This window comes from Podarcis muralis, chromosome 1, assembly GCF_964188315.1.
Source record: "Podarcis muralis chromosome 1, rPodMur119.hap1.1, whole genome shotgun sequence".
Taxonomy (NCBI): Eukaryota; Metazoa; Chordata; class Lepidosauria; order Squamata; family Lacertidae; genus Podarcis; species Podarcis muralis.
Window position 1 is genome coordinate 8,612,443 of NC_135655.1, and position 20,322 is coordinate 8,632,764.

Sequence of the window (20,322 nt, forward strand, 5' to 3'; positions counted from 1 at the left end):
ACTATTTTTAATTAAAATTCTGTGTCAAGGTAATCCAAATTTTGCAGTAGGGAAACCTGAAATCTTCAATCCCTGTGTTATGTGCTCCGCCTACCTCTGACCATTTGCAAATAGGTACTGTCAGTCTTGGGCTTCCTGCTGCAAGAAGAAAGAAGGATATATGCGGTTGCAGGGCCTTTGTGATTACTGTTCAGATTCCTGCCCCTAGCAAAAAGAAAGGAAGAAAAAGAATGAATGAAAAATGAAAGCTCTTTTGGTGCGTTTCCTTTTCCTTTCTAAGCAAGTTTATTAGGGAGTGGGGACAGAGAGAACGGTGTCGGAGTGTTGTGGGTATCAAAGAGCTATCACTCTGCGCTAAGCAGAAATGCTGACTCAGCAACATAAAGAGAGATGGTTGACTCCCCTCCCCTGTATGTGTGTGTGTGTGTGCTGATTCCTGGATGTAAGAAGACTGCTTGATGATGATACAAGACTGCAACCGGAATAAATCCCTATTGGAAATACAGCTTGACTCCTGAATGTCTCGTGTAGGGTTTCTGTAAAGGTAAAGGGGTCCCTGACAATTAGGTCCAGTTGTGACCAACTCTGGGGTCGCGGCGCTCATCTCGCTTTATTGGCCAAGGGAGCCGGCGTACAGCTTCCGGGTCATGTGGCCAGCAGGACTAAGCCGCTTCTGGCGAACCAGAGCAGCGCACGGAAACGCCGTTTACCTTCCCACCGGAGCAGTACCTATTTATCTACTTGCACTTTGACGTGCTTTCAAACTGCTAGGTTGGCAGGAGCTGGGACCGAGCAACGGGAGCTCACCCTGTCGCGGGGATTCAAACCGCCGATCTTCTGATCAGCAAGTCCTAGGCTCTGTGGTTTAACCCACAGCACCACCCGCATCCCGATAGGGTTTCTGTACATCGCAACAAATGGCACCTGTCTTGAGCTACTGAAAATTGTAAGTGCTGCCAGAATATATTGTTCCAGATCTTCCCCAGCCGCCTTGTACGTGGTATATTTCTGTTGCCAAGAATCTGCTTCGCGGAATGTAAGTTCTGCTGTTTCAGCCGCCCTTTGTGTAGAACTGAACCAATGCGCCACCACTGCAGAGTGAGCTCACCTCGTCACCCAGGTCCGACCTGCTTTCTAACAGAGACTCCATTGCCATATAGTTTAGCTGCAGCCCGTCGTAAACATAGTCAAGCTTGTCGTTCCTTTTCCTGTGTTTCCTTATATACTCATCCAGAATAATCATGATGTCTTTCTGGTACCTCAAGAAAAACTGCAGCGAAAGAAAGATGGCTCACCTTCAAGTTGGGCTGTTAAACTTTCTATTGCAAGAGGCTGGTGAGGGTTGCCCCAGCTTCTTTTCTTGAATACCCACATTCGAATGTGTAACTCTCGTTTCCATTGAAAATCTGTCCGTAACTTAGGTGTTACAGAGATGGCAGCAATATAATATAATATATAGAATATAATTTATTATTTATACCCTGCCCATCTGGCTGAGTTTCCCCAGCCACTCTGGGCAGCTTCCAATCGAGTGTTAAAAACAATACAGAATTAAATATTAAAAACTTCCCTAAACAGGGCTGCCTTCAGATGTCTTTTAAAGATAAGATATCTGCTTATTTCCTTCACATCTGAAGGGAGGGCGTTCCACAGGGCAGGTGCCACTACCGAGAAGGCCCTCTGTCTGGTTCCCTGTAACCTCACTTCTTGCAATGAGGGAACCGCCAGAAGGCCCTCGGTGCTGGATCTCAGTGTCCGGGCTGAACGGTTTACAGTCGTACCTTGGAAATCGAATGAAATCCATTCCAGAAGTCTGTTTGACTTCCAAAGCGTGGCTTCTGATTGGCTGCAGGAAGCTCTTGCGGCCAATCGGAAGCCGCGGAAGCTCTGTTGGACGTTCGGCATCCAAAAATAGTTCACAAACCGGAACAGTCACTTCCGGGTTTGCAATGTTCTGGAACTAAGCTGTTTGACTTCCAAGGTACAACTGTGTATAGTTTTGTTACAGTACGATCACATCTAATGTGGAACATTCCAAAGCTTCTGCGTATACACAAAAATCATGTATACCCAAAGCTTTGGAGCTGCTCCTAGGCTAGCAGGTGAGGGGGAGAGAATAAGAAGAAGAGTTTGGATTTGATATCCCACTTTATTACTACCCTAAGGAGTCTCAAAGCAGCTAACATTCTCCTTTCCCTTCCTCCCCAATAACAAACACTCTGTGAGGTGAGTGGGGCTGAGAGACTTCAGAGAAGTGTGACTAGGCCAAGGTCACCCAGCAGCTGCATGTGGAGGAGCGGAGACGCGAACCCGGTTCACCAGATTATGAGAGCCAGTGTGGTGTAGTGGTTAAGAGCGGTAGATTCGTAATCTGGGGAACCGGGTTTGCTTCCCAGCTCCTCTGCATGCAGCTGCTGGGTGACCTTGGGCCAGTCACACTTCTCTGAAGTCTCTCAGCCTCACTCACCTCACAGACAAAACAAAAAAAATTCCTTCCAGTAGCACCTTAAAGACCAACTAAGTTAGTTCTTGGTATGAGCTTTCGTGTGCATGCACACGTGTGTATCTGAAGAAGTGTGCATGCACACGAAAGCTCATACCAAGAACTAACTTAGTTGGTCTTTAAGGTGCTACTGGAAGGATTTTTTTTTGTTTTGACTATGGCAGACCAACACAGCTACCTATCTGTCACCTCACAGAGTGTTTGTTGTGGGGGAGGAAGGGAAAGGAGAATGTTAGCCGCTTTGAGACTCCTGAAGGGGAGTGAAAGGCGGGATATCAAATCCAAACTACTCCTCCTCCTCCTCCTCCTCCTCCTCCTCCTCCTTCTTCTTCTTCTTCTTCTACCACCACTCTTAACCACTACACCACACTGGCTCTCAGGGAGAGGGAGAATCACTTCTCCTCCCAGAGCCCACATATCAAGTAAGCCTTGCCCAGCAAGCAAGGCTGAGAGTATGAAAAGCTCTTTTCGCACTGGGTAACTCAAGCAGATCTGGTGCAAAAAGACCTTTTAAGCTCCCCACCTTGATGGATTTCTCACGAAATTTCAACCATCCTACCTTCAATAGTTGAAATTGCGCAAGTTAAATGCATGTAAGATGCAACTGTACTGTTTTTGAATCAATTTTTTTAAAAGTACAAGTGGGACTGCAGTTTCAAAAGCAAGATACCTGCATGAGCTATTTCATCCAGGGGCTAAGGCAGAAGTAGTCAAAAGCATATTTGTTATGCAACTCAAATCCGATATGCAATATATATTTCTTTTTTTCCAGCCTGACAGCCAGTCCTGTATAAACTGCTCTCTCTTTCCAGGGGGATGACACAGGAGAAAAACCCAGGGCATCGTGTCCCAAAAGCTGTTCTTAACCCAATACTGCGCCATACCTTTTGAAGCTTGGTGTCCCTTATCCACTTCTTGACGTAAAGTCCTAAAAGAAATTAAGACATTTTAGAGCGTTTAGGGAAATGTCTGCCAAAAAGCCAAACTTTAAAAATGCTCCATTTAAAAGTGATTTTTATACTATCTATAGAAAGAGAAAATCCAGACAGCAACTGAGACCAAATAAAATACTTTTATCAAAAGCGTTGGATACCTGGTGCTTCTAGAGTGCCAGTTAGCTTAATAAAATATCTTTCTGCTATAAAGAAAAGCATTAAGAACACAATCTAACCGCTGAAAACCCGCAGGGGCAGGTTTAAATTGCACTCCAGTGCAAGTGACCCCTTATTCCTGCAGGGGAAAGGGAAGTTACACTGGTGATGTTTCTGTGGAGAAAGCAACCTGCCCTACACCTCTGAAACTAGGTAGCTTACAAATAGGGATCCCATTGTGGTTGTTGGCACTCTCCTCTCTCAATAATGGGAACACTGTAAATGCAAGAACGAAACAAAAAACTGCCCTGTGTATTGTACATGGGGTGTCAATCCAGGGAGCAGATTAAGATACATTTTTATCATTCGTGCATACCTTACTGTATGTCTGTGTGTGCATGACTACACACTGATTTTCCCCTTGATTGGCACCTGTTTCCACCTGGCCTTTTATGCTGATCTACGGCAGCCCCAAGGAATCCCCCTGGGCATGCATTGTCTTCAGCCAGGCTTCCTCAACCTCGGCCCTCCAGATGTTTTTGGCCTACAACTCCCATGATCCCTAGCTAGCAGGACCAGTGATCAGGGATGATGGGAATCGTAGTCTCAAAACATCTGGAGGGCAGAGGTTGAGGAAGCCTGGTCTTCAGCGACAATGCAGCTTAGAATCATAGAAATGTAGAGTTGGAAAGGACCTTGAGGGTCATCTAGATTTCTGCATTGCGGGGGGGGGGGGGTTTGGACTAGATGACCCTTGGGGTCCCTTCCGACTCTACAATTCTGTGAACCTCTTGCGATGCAGGAATAGGAAGCTGCCCTGCAGTCAGAACACTAGTCCGTCTGGCCCAGTGTTCTCTACGCTGACAATGGTTTTCCAGGCTTTCAAGAAGGGGCAGCCTTCCCCAGTCCTCTCTGCATATGCCATGGACGGAGACCTTCTGAATCAAAAGCAGCTGCTCTGCTACCCCTGGGCTATAGCCCTTCCCCAGAATCTCATACTGCAGCACTGCATACGTGGGTCTGTGGCTACTCAGTGCAGTGTGTACGTTCTGGCTGAGCACCAGCTTGGAGCCACAATTCAGAGAAGACAGTTTTGATTGCTCAGCATGGCGGACCAGCCATAAAGCCACAGACCTAAAAAACTTGTTGGCAAAGCCAGCCATGGCCCATATTGCCGGAGGTGTGTGATGGCCAGTTTACTGAAAATTCATACTGATTTGTCTGTAGAGAGGGATATTACGTCAAGCGAAGGTTACCCCATGCTTTGCGGTGTTTTTTCCTTGGTGGTGGGGTTAAGTAGGTTTGTTGTGCAAGAGTGCCAAATCCGCTTTAATTGTGCGACCTGAGTCTGCAGGTATGTGATTGATTCCCACCTGCAAAACAGCAGCGGTCTGGAAGCAACCTTCCAATGCGGGGCTTTTGTATTGCAGCAATCAACTTCATGCCACACATCACTCACCATGAAGCTCTTTTGTAGCTTTCTGGGTTTCTTGCCTCTCTGACCGAAAGAGTTTTGCCTCACTTTCGATTTCAGAGATATCTTCTTTTAGAAAGGCAATGCCCTGCCAGGGTAAAAACATTCCCAGAGTGTCAGCATCTGACGTGTCCTTGTTAATGATATACAACAAGCCTATCACTTCTTAAGTCACATCTTGTTTTCTTGTGGGAGATTGCAGTCAAATAACAACTAGCAGGCATAGGACTAGTTAGTGCACAAAGGACCACAGAGTTGTATTGCTAGATAGGCTCAGCTAGGTCACACCCTCTAGAGCAGTGTTTCCCAACCTTGGGCCTCCAGCTGTTTTTGGACTACAACTCCCATCATCCCGAGCTAGCAAGACCAGTGGTCAGGGATGATGGGAATTGTAGTTCAAAAACAGCTGGAGGCCCAAGGTTGGGAAACACTGCTCTAGAGGGATGAAGTGAAGCCTTTTGCTCTTCCTTTCTCTCTCTGCATCATGCAACCCACTGAAAAAGACATGTCTAGGCTTGCTCCCAAGCTTAAAACACATGTTTGAAACTATATTCTGTATTTTCTACAAAAGAGTATTTTGCCTACGTTATCCTTGCTGCTGCATGGAACAATGCAGGATTGAGACCTTGAATCTGTAAGTAAATAATTTTAAACTTACTTAACAGTGTGTAGTCTGCTCATTGCACGAGGGGTAAAAACAGGTCAGCTGCTGCGTACAGCTGAAGGGGATTAAAAAGGTCTAACAACCTATATTCCTAACGCTTTACTGTGCTGCTTATTTTTGTGAGTTTAATACTCTGCCCTGTGATTTGAGTCCTTGTAAGTACCTGAAAGTACCCTTGCACTCATTAAACCACCCAACGTTTACTCCTTCGATTCCGGTTCTATTTAGAAATTTCCTGCGACCTAAGAAGGTTTGGATGAAAACATACAAAATTTACAGTGAATATGACATCTCTCCATTCACTTCTATATGCCTCTTTCACACATATCTGCACCTTGTGTACTCTGCCCTAAGGAAACCTAAATTCCACGGGCAGGACTGAATATTTAAAATTTGCATAATTACTGAATTTCCCCAAGCTATCTGGGATAGAACCACACCAGCAAATTCTCTGTAAACTTCAAGTGATTTAAGAAGGAAGCCTGGGCTGGGGCAGCTGGTGATGTACAAATTTTAAGAAAATGGATGGATGGCAGAGATTTGGTTTTTGGATCACATTGCAGGGGGAAAGGCATAGCAGCTCCCCCCAAGTTCTGTGTGGAAGGGTCACAGTTCGGTGCTTTGTATGCAGAAGGTCCCTGGCTCACTCTCTGGCATCTTCAAGAAGGGCTGGGAGAGATCAGGATCTGAAATCTTGGTGTGCATATGCAGTGAATGGTCATATAGCAGCTGAATGGCAGACAAGTAAGTTTTCATGGGCCAGGAAGCCCATGGTGTCAAATGCATGACAGATTCTCCTAAGTGGGTCGGCACCTAAGGCACCTATGTATCCTGAGTACAGAGGTAGAGAAAAAGAGGGGGAATATATACCGTATTTTTTGCTCTATAAGACTCACTTTTTCCCTCCTAAAAGGTAAGGGGAAATGTGTGTGTGTCTTATGGAGCGAATGCAGGCTGCGCAGCTATCCCAGAAGCCAGAACAGCAAGAGCGATTGCTGCTTTCACTGCGCAGCGATTCCTCTTGCTGTTCTGGCTTCTGAGATTCAGAATATGTTTTTTCTTGTTTTCCTCCTCCAAAAACTAGGTGCGTCTTGTGGTCTGGAGCATCTTATAGAGCGAAAAATACGGGTATATTTTTTACAAAGTGAGGCCAAAGGCAAGAGAGAGCAGCAAATGGGAGCAATCACTGTACTGGGAATCCACAACCCAGTCAAATGTGCAACCACAGTGAGCATGACACTCTCCCTGCAGCCAGCAGCTGCCAAACAAGCAGAGCAAGATCACCAGGGTAAAATAACACCTAAGAATGGCTTCCTGCAGTTGGGCAGCCATTTCTAGGGTTTGCAGAGACCAAACTGCACAATGCCAACTTTTCCCAGTTTGGCAGCTTCCTGTTTTGGTGCACCCAGAATACACGCATTCCTCTCTACAACAAAAATATCCAAAAAGCAATAATGAAGTACAATAAACAACTTTTTCAAAGCTCTTCCTGGTCCTTGTATTGGTTTGTGTGTCACGCTATTGCGATATGTTAACTTCCACTCCCTGAAAGTGTGGGCTGTGGTGCTTGATGTGCCAGAGTCAGACTCGGAATACTCACTGCTCTTAATCTGTCGTTTTCTCCGTTCAAAATGTACAGCCTCCTATTAATCTCATAGATGTCTCTCTCAAGGTACTTCAGAGAATGTGTGAAGCTTTGCAGCTGACGCAATGCTTTCTCCCTGTTGGTCTTTATTACGTTCTTTGCGTGAGACTGTGAGGAAAGGATAGTGAGTTAGTGAGCACTGACAGTCTAACAGACACTATATAAAAGGGATGGGGGGGAGGCAGGAAAAAGTAGGGCACTAATTCTTCCTAAATTCAGGGCTGCTGCTCGTGCTACTCTAGCTGTCATAGCCATTGTTTCCATGTGCAAATGAATCACCATGGGGCAGTCGCCCCGATATAGCTTCCATTCTGCCCAGCGTGAACTCAAACAGCACCACCCAGTGCTTGTGCCAACCAAGGCAGAAGGGGAAAAAAACCCTTTTGCTGCAACAGCTCCCATGCTGGCACTGAGAAGAAGCCTGGATTCTGCCCGCTGTTGTCACATGATGGCAGCAGGGTCTACACAGGATCCATCAGATCCTACACCAGTCCAGCCCCTTCCTCAAACTCCCACTGGTGGTAGCTTCTCTGCCTGCACACCTTTTGGTCAGGTCTCTTTGCTAGCAGGACTTCCCCACCAATGGAGGTCACCTGAGGGAGGGCCACCCGCATCCCATCAAACGGGTGGGAGTTTGGATTGCTCTGTTATTTATCCAGCAACGCCTTGGGCCTCTCTAATTGGCTCCTGGGATTCTCCCCAGCCACACCCCTCACTGGCCCTCTTTCACATCTTGGGGGTTTGTGCCCAGCTGGAATGTGTCCTTAAACTCTGATAACCCTTTTCGCCGGCCTGGACAGAAGGCAGAGAGGGATGTGTGAGGGGTTGTAGGAACAAGCCTACTATACAAAGGTAAAATCCTACAAACTGCATAAATATTTTGTATGTTTTAAATTACAACCCTAATTTTTTTACTGGCTTTACAGTTTTATCATTTGTAAACCGCCTTTAGGTTGTTCCCCCCCCCCTACAATCTAGCAATGTATAAATTTCATGTAATAAATAATGAAATTGTCAAATTTGTTATTCTGCCCATCACTGATATGCACACACACAACCCCTGCCTAGAAGTTGAAATGCAGTCTTTTTTTAATAATAATTTTTATTAGTTTTCAATTACAATAATCCAATAATAGCCTCATTACAATTCCTAATACAAATGATTCAAATACCAAATTATACAATTTAGGTTCCCCCCACCCCCACCCCATGTGCTAGAATTGATGGTTTGATAATTTACTTTATTTCTGGAATTCTATCTTTGGGCCACAAAAGGTTTTCCTCATCTTCAGTTTAGCTAACGGCCACATTCTGCAGTGGAGCCATCCATCCCATAATCCAGGCCCGAGGAAGAGGCCGTTATTGTGTGGCCTCCTTGTGTGACCTATTTGAATAAGCTGCATGCTGCGCGGTGCCACTTCTCCATGAAACTCTTCCTTCTTACCTTAAAGTTCCCAAGTGACCAGCTTAACTCCATCAGCAAAATAACGTGGAGATGATAGTCAGCATGTGATGTAGTCGTGAAGTATACTAGATGTGTTTAAACATTAGGATTAGGAAGATTTTACTGGTCTGCAGCTTCAAGTTGTGTGAATATTTACCTCTGGGGTGGTTGGATAAGGGACCAGCAATCACAGAAGCAGAGCTGCCAGAAATTTGATGCCCCCAAAAGCACAGATCACACCAGAGTGATTACCTTTAGCCTGGTGAGTTTGGCGGTCTCCTTTGTCGACTTGTCTATGCACTTAGTTAGTGTGAGCATCTCTTCCTGGAGTTCTAGAAACAAAACAGGAAGAGGAAAGACTCCATTTTACTTAAGCTAATATAAGCCACAACAGCAGCCAAATAACCTAGTAAGGTAAAGGTAAAGGGACCCCTGACCATTAGGTCCAGTCGTGGCCGACTCTGGGGTTGCAACGCTTTTCTCGCTTTATTGGCCGAGGGAGCCGGCGTACAGCTTCCGGGTCATGTGGCCAGCATGACTAAGCCGCTTCTGGCGGACCAGAGCAGCGCACAGAAACGCCGTTTACCTTCCCGCCGGAGCGGTACCTATTTCTCTACTTGCATTTTGTTGTGCTTTCGAACTGCTAGGTTGGCAGGAGCAGGGACCGAGCAACGGGAGCTCACCCAGTTGCGGGGATTCGAACCGCCAACCTTCTGATCGGCAAGTCCTAGGCTCTGTGGTTTAACCCACAGCGCCACCCGCATCCCAAATAACCCAGTAGGATCTCCCTAATAGAGACCAGAGAGGTGCAGAAGCTTTTCATTACACACAAGTTCAGACCTGCCTGCTCTATCTTAATTCCCGTATCTGGAGAATGGCTCTAGTCCCTAAGGTTTTCTGCAACTGCCTATGGCAGGCATAGGCAAACTCGGCCCTCCAGATGTTTGGGGACTACAATTCCCATCATCCCTGACCACTGGTCCTGTTAGCTAGGGATGATGGGAGTTGTACTCCCAAAACATCTGGAGGGCCGAGTTTGCCTGTGCCTGGCCTATGGATTTTCCTCTTCTGAGGCAGCAGGGCCCATAGGCAGTCAGGAAGGTAGGGGGTCCAGCCAGCTGTCAGGGCAGGAACCAGGAACAAGGAGGACAGTCCATTATATTGGGAGGCAAGGAGGCAGACAATACAGATCCAGGGTTCCAGAGAAGAGGATCAAATGGAAGGCCTGCAGGACCATGGACAGGTAACTGAGTGCTAGAAAGGTGCTCCACCCACATGGTTTAAGTTCCTCAAAGGTAGTGGCCTCTTGGCTCTGTGTCTAGCACTCTGAGCCTTTCCCCCGACTTGCTACATTCTCTGCGCCAGGAGTGTTCCAGGCCCTGAACTTCATAAAGTTAATGGAAAGTTTTGAAAGTTAACTGTTTTTACCCAAATCCATCTCAAATCTAGCCAAGGGAGTGGAGAGCTCACTGACCCACTGACGGTGCCTCAGAAGAAAAGATTTAAAACCTGGCCTACTGAACAGTCTTTTGATGGCTAACTTGCTGGTGGGTTTCTCTTAATAGATTTGTTCTTAATGGCTGTGTTTTTAAGGTTGTAGGCTGCATTTATAGTTGCTTCTATTGCGCTCTGATGTTACGAGCTGCTTTGATTACCCAATGGGGTTAAAAAGCAGTAGTTGTGTCTTGTACATAAAATATAAACCCCTGAACATCACCCCACAGGAAGCTGCCTTGAATTGGGGGGTAAAAGTATTAGTCCACCTGGTCCAATGCTGTCTGCTAAGATTGGCAGCGGCATTCCAGGTTAGCTAGAGAGGGCAGGGATGGCGCCAGGCACTTCAGCTAAGAAAGCATGGGCTCCATCCCTGACCTATGTCCCCTGACTCCTTTCTGCAGAATACAATATAATAAGGTTTGGGGGAAGATGGAGCCTGCGCTCCCTTGTGCTCATTATCGCTCTGTGATGTCATGGAATGTACAAAGTTTAGAAACAGGCAGGAGAAAAAGCTGCTGTCCTATGGAAACTACTTAAGGCATACCGTCATACAAGTCCTTCCGGATGGTATATTCAGCATTTAGTTCCTCCAATTCCACTCTCAACTGCTCCGAAAGTGGGATATTAACTTTCAGTTGTTCTTCCTTTTCCTCTGTAAGTTTTGTTACGGTATGATATTCGTTCTTTAGAGAAAATGAATAGCCATACACAAGGAATGAACGAAGAGGCAATGGGCTTCCTAAATGGTCTGATGCATTAAACAGCTGGCCTGTCCAAAGTGTTTGGGATTCTCAAAACAGTACAGCTAAGTCGATGGGTCTCAAACCCTCGATGAGTTAGGGACTTCGTGGCCTTGCAAGATATCCTTGGGAGAAGAAAAGGATAAGGAGGGAAATCCCGACACAAATCCAGAGTTCAGTCCCTAAAGTGGTTGGATGCTGCCTTTTACGCCTCCTTCGGGCAACTCCTGCAGCCAAGGTGGTGCCAAATATACTGCTTTGCTTTCCTTTGGACCTCATCAGTAAAGCCAACAGGTAGGGTTTGTAGTCTGGGAAGCCCAGGACCTCCATACACACTGTCCAGGCCCGTGCCCCGGGGAGGTCACTTTGGTGCTGCAAACACAGCAGTCTGACTTCACCCCTGGAGGCACACTCCATTGTCTCTTGAGACAGACAGATGCTAACAAGGCAAGCAATAGTGACATATTCAGATGGGTTGCTGGGCCAAACTTTCCAACTGCCAGATGACCAGAGGTCATAGCTATATTTTTTTGCACCAGCTTTGATGAAGGAGAGGGTTGGTAGGGAAGCCACTCACTCTATCTATCTATCTATCTATCTATCTATCTATCTATCTATCTATCCCATTGTGACCCAACCTCAGCAGGACATCTGCCCACACAGCCCCTCTCCTCCCTAGGACTGAACACCCCTCCCCTGCATCTCCAGCTGAGCCTCCTTCCCACAGACCACTGCTTGCCCTCCATGCCCATTCAGGCGTCTCCCATCATCTTAATGCTCAGGCATCTTTGCTACAGACCAGAGGTCAATATTCCTTCCCGGCTGCAAGTTTAGCACACTTCTTCTGACCCCCTCACACGTGCAGCAGTAATTTATAGAGAATGGGTGGTGTTGAGGCATGCCGTGGCAGAAGGACCCTTAACCCTACCAAGGCCATGTCCTCAACAGGTCAGTATCTGGTGCCGAGTGTGGTGGAGACTCTATGGGCTACACTTGGAACCTCTAAAGTTGGGAGAATCTCTGCCCTGCAGGCCTAATTGGGCCCACTAAACCTCTGAATTTGGCTCGGAAAACACACCCATGATGTCAGTTATCTGACATCATACTATGTCGGGCACAGAGATCTGTCCTCTCTGATCTCAGCACTAAATCACAGAAAGGGAACATGTTACCCACTAGATGCCATCATCCCAGCCCATGAATATGCTGGTTGGGGATAACGGGAGTTGGAGACTTACATACAATACATTTATGCCACATAACAAAAAGATGGCTCTCTTGCCTCAAGTTTAGTGATTTCCGCCTCCACTTTGGCATCACGTTTTTTGTAGTAACCTTGCCTTTTAAGCAGTTTGCTGGCAAGTTGCTTGGCCAGGTCTTGGGTCTTCAATAGTTCTACCGTGAGTTCTTCATTCTAGTCACAGGGAATAAAAGCAAGGGCGGAGATCATTTCTGCTATTCTTGGCCCTCAAGAGACTGGGAGGCACAATTTGACCAGACTGAAAGGGATCTCTGGGCTTCTGTATATTCTTGTATATTCTGTTGGAAGGTGCCCATATGTAAGAAGTGTGTGTTTGGGGGGCAGAGGAGAGTCCTATTTAAAAGAGGGAAAAGACACATGGGAGGTGAGCACCTAACTCACAGATCTGGTGCCATCACATCTAGTCTGGCTCTAAGCATGATGCAGTTTTGACTGGCAATTTCAATCAATTTCCATGGAAGAATTGATGAGAAAGCAGGTTCTGCTCCACAGCTGGGCTGAGAGAGGACTTTGGCTCCTCCCATCCCTAAGCATGCTTGTTTTCTCGAACCAATGGCTTCAAGTTACAAGAAAGGAGATTCCGACTAAACATTCGAAAAAACTTTCTGACAGTAAGAGCTGTTCAGCAGTGGGGCAGACTCCCACAAGAGGTGGTGGACTCTCCTTTCTTGGAGGTTTTTAAACAGAGGTTGGATGGCCATCTGTAATGGATGCTTTAGCTGAGATTCCTGCATTGTAGGATTCTATGAACTGTTTCCATTCAAGCTGCCCATTGTAAGGACAATGTAACTTAAGGACTGGTCCTTGATTTTATTTCCCTATTCCTGCCCTATCCCTTTTTCCTTTAGTGCCGTGCCTTTAAGATTGGAAATATTTGAGCATGGGTGGTCCTGTTTTTAATCTGTGTACAGTCTAGGAAGCTGTTGAATACTGAGTCAAACCATTGGGTCTGTCTAGCTCACTAGTTTGCACTGATTGGTGGTGGCTCTCCAGGGTGACTTTCGTACCATATGCCATATGTACATATGTAGAAAGCATGAACAGTCTACACTTAGGATGTTTTGCAGCTAAGCTGAACCCACTGACAATGTCGCTAAACTAGACTATTTGAAATGGCTTGAAATAAAGACTCCTGGGAAATACAGCACAGATATACTGCATGTTTCTGTGAGGAATCAATGCACCCCAAATATTATTATTATTAATAAATAATAATAATAATAATAATAATAATAATAATAATAATAATAATAATAATAGAAATAATAATTTATTATTTGTACCCTGCCCATCTGGCTGGGTTTCCCCAGCCACTCTGGGCGGCTTCCAACAAAGAACGAAAATACACTAAAATAAAATGCTGAGTGGCAGTGATAATTACCATTCCTGTGAAATAGTGGGGTGGGGGACCTGATGGAGAATGTGTGTATTTAAATGTTAACCAGGGAGAGCACAAGTCTAGGAGTCTAGGTTATGAAACACTGCTATATTCCAGGTTTCATTTCACCTGTAGAAAATGCACGTAGCCCTGTGATTTTGTTTCAGGAACATAGTGGGTATCTGACTGGAGCGGGTCAGCAATAAATCACACCAGTTAAGTGGAGTTAACTCTTTACCAGAAGGAACAAAGTATGCTCAGGAGTGCCAGGCCTCATGAACACAGCAACTCTTTTTGGTAGATCTTGCCTCTATGAGGCAGTTGTGGAGACTAAATGTCCCCACCTTCCCACAGCTGCTTAAGGCTTCTCCTCTCCTGGGTCCTTCCCAAGCAACCTGAGACTCCACTGGCAAGTCTGTCTTTGCTCCTCCTGCTTCATGCCTCTCCTGGTCCTGGGAAACTTGCATCAGTCTGACTCATCTCTGCCTCTTGGCCTCCCTCCTCCCCTGCTTCAGCTTCTGATCCTGGACTTCTGTCTGCCACAGACTCCTCCTGTTCACCAAACCCTGTTACCCCTTCAGCTTCAGACACCTCCTTCTCCCAACCTTCCCTTTCCGACCACTCACTGTAGTTCCAACCCCAATCCCTGGGCTCTGAGCCTTTGACCTTTGGGGGTTCCCCAGCTGGTGCCACCCACCATTCCGTTGCATCAAGCCAGTCCAAGACAGCATCATACCTGCTTTATTAAGGTATTAAGGTGCATTTTACCAGCGTCTGACTTTTCCTTTGAAGTGGTCAGTAACTCTTCCTGATCATTCATAACTTTCTCATACATGGTTGTGATTTCAGCAAGTTGGTTCTGAAGGGTTTCTCTGGCAGGAAGAGAGCCACACGTATTAGCCACCACAGTGTTAAACAGAAGAGTCAATTAGAACAGTGATGTTGGGTTCGGTCACCTTTCTTGTACAAAGGATCTCCTGATGCTGATAAAGTTTATGGTAACGGTAACAACAACACAGCAAATGTTCAAAGTGCTTCTTCGTACACAGTAACTCGGAGATCAAGAGTTATTTCTTAAAATAAAGCAGCTGAAGAGACAGTTTTGAAAGGTATCTCCAACGTTTCATCATTTTAAAAAACAACAACCGCCACAGTCCCAGAAAAGAACAGGATATTTGGAACAGAGAAAGCTTTCCAGAAAAAGAGAGCACTAATTTAGTCTAATTAATTTACTTGTGCTTAAATATATACAGTATACTGCCCTTCCTCCCAAAGGAGCCCAGGGAGGCAAACAACAAGCAATAATATGCAGGCTGAGAAAGATCTCTATACAGGGGATGCCAAACTTGTTGGACTAGTGGGGACATTCTGAATTTGCGGGGAGTGCTGGGGGTGCCAGTCACAAAATGGCTCCTATGGGAGAGTGTGTGACAGAAAGTTCTTCCTGATGTCAGAATCTCCTTTCTTGTAACTTGAATCCACTGGCTGGAGTCCTACCCTCCGGAGCAGAAGAAAACAAACTTGCTCCATCTTCCATGGGGCAGTCCTTCAGTTATTTGAATATGGCTATCCTATCTCCTTTCAGTCTCCTCTTTTCCAGGCTAAACATCCCCAACTCCCTCAACCATTCATCATAAATCTTGGTTTCCAAGACGACTGATCATCTTAGTTGCCCTCCTCTGCACACCTTCCAGCTTCTCAATATTGCTCTTAAATCAGAACAGCTTTCCAGGTGTGGTCTGACCAAGGCAGAGGTTCCCAATCTATATTCTAAGTGTTCTTGCAATTATTAAGCCTTCTGCATAGCCACTGCCTTAAATCAACTGCACTTTTCCATTTCTGACCAGGATTTCCATTTGGCTAATGGAGAATTCTGTGATCCTCAATGGTTCAAATTCTGCAAGTTGCACAGGGGATTTTGCACCTTGGCAAGGGTGTGCTTGTAGGTTGGGTGGGGCTAAGGCTGATTGGGAGAAAAAGAAAACAAAGCCTGACCCAATAGGCACAGAAAATCTAGCACCTGTACCTGTGTTTACATTACACAATTCTATGAATTGGGAAAGGGTAGTTTGATAAAGGTAAAGGTAAAGGTACTCCTGCCCATACGGGCCAGTCTTGACAGACTCTAGGGTTGTGCGCCCATCTCACTCTATAGGCCGGGGGCCAGCGCTGTCCGAAGACACTTCCGGGTCACGTGGCCAGCGTGACAAGCTGCATCTGGCGAGCCAGCGCAGCACACGGAACGCCGTTTACCTTCCCGCTAGTAAGCGGTCCCTATTTATCTACTTGCACCCGGGGGTGCTTTCGAACTGCTAGGTTGGCAGGCGCTGGGACCGAGCAACGGGAGCGCACCCCGCCGAGGGGATTCGAACCGCCGACCTTTCGATCGGCAAGTCCTAGGCGCTGAGGCTTTAACCCACAGCGCCACCCGCGTCCCCTGGGTAGTTTGATATCCAGACCTAAATACAGTGGTACCTCCAGTTACAAACTTAATTCGTTCCGGAGGTCCATTCTTAACTTGAGGTGCGCTTTCGTTAATGGGGCCTCCTGCAGCCACCACACTGCTGCCACACGAATTCCACTCACATCCCAGGGTAAAGTTCGCTACCAGGAGCAACTACATCCAGGTTAGCAGAGCTCATTACCCGAAGCGTTCGTAAGGAGGACGGGACCTAACCAGAGGTTCCACTGTAACAGCATTTATTTGGCAGCATCAAGGGAATTGCACATGTATGTTTATGAATCTGACACAAACGTCCTGAAAGTCTTTAGTGCAATATTTTACTTTCAGATAATATTTTACCTTCTCTCAGCTTCTTTGTTCAATGTTACCTCTAAACTTCCTAGCTCTCTGCTATAGCCGGTCTGTGAGGAACTGAAATGAGACGTGTGACACTGAATAATCAATTTTTCTATGATAACCTCCCAAAACAGAGTTCTGAGGAGCATTCTCCAGCTACTACCACCAAGCAGTGGTAGTGGCCCTAGGCAGTCAAAATCTTGGGGGTCCCCTCATGTGCGCAATCTAGTGGGATAACATTGAACTAAGGAGGCTAATTTTCTTCGAAGACTAAAACAATATTATTTTGATCTATTGTCGTGGGGCCTTTAAGAGGTGTGGGGCCCATAGGCCGGTGCCTACTCTGCAGTAATCTGGGATGTAGATCAGGCCAAACACCCATTTAGTCCAGCATCCCATTCTCACGGTGGCCAACCACAGCGGCCTAGTGTGGGCGGGGCTGGGGGCATTGCCCTGGGCACATTTTTTTAGGGAGCGCCTGGTTGTACCCCCATGGCAGGTTCCTCCTCTAGTCCAGAGCCGCAGGGAGAGAAGCTGTGCCCAGGCTGGGCCTTTGGGGCTGAGGTAGCAGCAGTGTCTCCTTCTCCTCAAGACCAGTGAAGGGATGTCCGAGCGCGCCCCACCCCTGGGCGCCTCTCCTCCGCTGGGCTCTGGTGCCAAGGAGGTTCCTTGCGCAACAACCCAGCGCCGTCCTGCTGGAGCTCCACTCCCGGGTCAGGCCTGAACCGGGGGCAGGCGAGGATGAGAGGCAGTGGCAGAATCTCTGTGTCTCTCCTCTGCTGGGCTCTGGCTTGCGAGTAAGTTCCTTGCTCAGCAGCCCAACACCACTAGGCTGCCCAGTCCACCGGGGGCGCCACACTTACCCCGCCCCGGGCACCAGCACCTGACGCTACACCACTGGCCAACCAGATGCCTCTGGGAAACCCGCAAGCAAGACCTGAATGAGACGGCACTCCCAGGGCTTGCAATTCCAAGCAACCGTTATTCGGAGGCATACTGCCTCCTGTACTGGATGTGGAGCATTGCTATCAGGGTCAGCAGCCACTGATGGTCTATGAACCAGTTAAGCACTCAGAATGGAACTTACTCATAGAGGTTCTGCAGGCGGTCCGTCTCCTCCTCCAGGTCTCTCAACTCCATTAAGCGCTTTGCCACAAGGTCAAGCTTTTCGGTGAGCTTGTTGGACAACTTCTCAAATCTATCAAGGGAAGGGCAAGGGAAGAGCCGGTTATACATCTGACCGTGTGCAATTTATTCTAGATATTTATTTCTCTTCATTAAAAGATTACTTTAAAAAAATATTGGGGGGGGGGCAGTTTTACAACATATGAAAATATGATACAGGACAATCAAGATAGTTAAGAGCTGGTCAATTCCCAGAATTCCCAAGCCATGTTAATAGCATCATAGAATTGTAGAGTTGGAAGGGACTGCAAGGGTATTCCAGTGCAACCATCTGCAATGCAAGAAACCTTTGCCCAAAATGGGGCTCATACTCTACCAACTGAGCTACCCTAAGATAAAGGTACCCCTGCCCGTACGGGCCAGTCGTGTCCGACTCTGGGGTTGTGTGCTCATCTCGCTCTAGAGGCCGTGAGCCGGCGCCATCCCAGGACACTTCCGGGTCACGTGGCCAGCGTGACGAAGCTGCAGCTGATGAGCCAGCACCAGCGCAGCGCACGGAAACGCCGTTACCTTCCCGCTATAAAGCGGTACCTATTTATCTACTTAGGGACGCTGGTGGCGCTGTGGGTTAAAGCCTCAGCGCCTAGGACTTGCCGATCGAAAGGTTGGCGGTTCGAATCCCCGCGGCGGGGTGTGCTCCCGCTGCTCGGTCCCAGCGCCTGCCAACCTAGCAGTTCGAAAGCACCCCCGGGTGCAAGTAGATAAATAGGGACCGCTTACTAGCGGGAAGGTAAACGGCGTTCCGTGTGCTGCGCTGGCTCGCCAGATACAGCTTGTCACGCTGGCCACGTGACCCGGAAGTGTCTTCGGACAGCGCTGGCCCCCGGCCTATAGAGTGAGATGGGCGCACAACCCTAGAGTCTGTCAAGACTGGCCCGTATGGGCAGGAGTACCTTTACCTTTACCTTTTATTTATCTACTTGCACTTTGATGTGCTTTTGAACTGCTAGGTGGGCAGGAGCTGGGACCGAACAACGGGAGCTCACCCCGTTATGGGGATTCGAACCGCCGACCATATGATCAGCAAGTCCTAGGCGCTGAGGTTTTACCCACAGCGCCACCCGCGTCCCTCAGAGCTACCCTAGCTCATAATAATAACCATAATAATATATACTCAGGAGACAGAATCAAGACTAGTTTGTTTACATAAGGATGATGAGAAAAAAGGCCTGAACCGCCCTGAAACCTCTGGGTATAGGGCAGTAAATAAATAAATAAATAAATAAATAAATAAATAAATAAATAAATATAATAATAATAATAATAATAATAATGCTTTCCCCCCAAACACCACTTTTAACCTATGGTGAAATTACAGCACCAGACATGCCCCAGGATCCCAATTACATTGGTGTCCAATTACTTCGAAGGGCATTTCTGCCTAATTCACACGGGATGTTCTGAAATGCACTTCCCCTTATGGGACTGCAGAGAAGAGGCCAGAAGCAGCCACAAATTCCAGACATGGGTGAGGAACTTTCTTCCAGCTCAAGGGATACACTGGCTCACAGTCTTGGGTCTGCATGCTGGTGGCAAACAGGGCTGGAGGCAGAAGTGAATGGAGTAGCAATATGACTTTTAAATAGTAGGCCACATTCAAGGCATTCAAAGGCCACAGGTTTTTCTAACACATGCCTCTTTCCTCCCAGGCAAGCAGGAGGCAGGATCTCAGTTCCGGGACATATTGCAGCCAGGCAAAATCACACAACAGGCCTGGGGCAGGAGAACCGACTGGGGAAAGTTATGGAAGCTGCACTGAAAGGCCTGAGGGCCCCAAGTATCAGGCGCCACACCCCTAATTAAGTAGGATCAACCCATTACATATGGTGGTAATGTAATTACTAGATTGGTGGCTGGGAGTGGTGGCTGAGACCATATAACACCGATCCTAAAGGATCTACATTGACTCTCAGTACATTTCCAAACACAGTTCAGAGTGTTGGTGCTGACCTTTAAAGCCCTAAACGGCCTCGGCCCTATATAACTGAAGGAGCATCTCCACCCACATCATCCAGCCTGGACACTAAAGTCCAGCTTCAAGGGTTTTCTGGTGGTTCCCTCACTGCGAGAAGTTACAGGGAACCAGGCAGAGGGCCTTCTCGGTAGTGGCACCCGCTCTGTGGATCGCCCTCCCGTCAGATGTCAAGGAAATAAACAACTATCAGATTTTTAGAAGACATCTGAAGGAAGCCCTGTATAGGGATGTTTCTAATCTTTGGTGCTTTCTTGTGTTTTTAATATTCTGTTGGGATCCGCCCAGAGAGACTGAGGCAACCCAGTCAGATGAGCAGCATATAAATAATAATATTTATTATTATCAGTATTAGAAGTACCTCAGTTCCTGCTTCAGAGGTTTACTGTTGTGGTGGCACAACAGCTCTGTTTTCTGTGACAACCCTATCAGCCAGCCTGGGCTAGCAACCATCAGCACTGAGGAATAGGTAGTTTGAAACTCGCCAGCATTCTGCTTCAGAGAACACATCTCCTGCAAACCCATTCATCTACAAGCAGCCCACCCTGAAAGCTTTATTTGATTTCAGCGGGTTGTATTCAACTATCCCCACTGAAATTAATGGTGACGACTAGCTTCAGGGGGCGAGGTGCTTTACAGAGTACAAGAGAGTACGCCCCTGCTCCAAA

The 20,322-nt window shown here is 47.1% G+C and overlaps 1 protein-coding gene across 3 annotated transcripts in view; it reads right to left on the bottom strand.

The window, feature by feature from the left end:
- The window catches only part of CCDC175 (coiled-coil domain containing 175), a 40,739-nt gene that overhangs the window by 1,095 nt on the left and 19,322 nt on the right, over nucleotides 1-20,322 (bottom strand). Inside the window, exons 10-20 of one of the 3 annotated variants that reach the window (XM_028735610.2) lie at nucleotides 17,585-17,695; nucleotides 16,501-16,572; nucleotides 14,434-14,569; nucleotides 12,341-12,472; nucleotides 10,863-11,001; nucleotides 9,074-9,153; nucleotides 7,333-7,485; nucleotides 5,054-5,156; nucleotides 3,388-3,431; nucleotides 1,109-1,270; nucleotides 95-204 (exon numbers count right to left, since the gene is read on the bottom strand). In XM_028735610.2, the coding sequence (XP_028591443.2) occupies nucleotides 184-204; nucleotides 1,109-1,270; nucleotides 3,388-3,431; nucleotides 5,054-5,156; nucleotides 7,333-7,485; nucleotides 9,074-9,153; nucleotides 10,863-11,001; nucleotides 12,341-12,472; nucleotides 14,434-14,569; nucleotides 16,501-16,572; nucleotides 17,585-17,695 (1,153 nt within the window). In that variant the 3' untranslated portion in view covers nucleotides 95-183. Of the gene's footprint in view, nucleotides 1-94; nucleotides 205-1,108; nucleotides 1,271-3,387; nucleotides 3,432-5,053; nucleotides 5,157-7,332; nucleotides 7,486-9,073; nucleotides 9,154-10,862; nucleotides 11,002-12,340; nucleotides 12,473-14,433; nucleotides 14,570-16,500; nucleotides 16,573-17,584; nucleotides 17,696-20,322 lie in introns of those variants that run through there. The other 2 variants (XM_028735691.2, XM_028735775.2) reach the window with 2 other exon arrangements.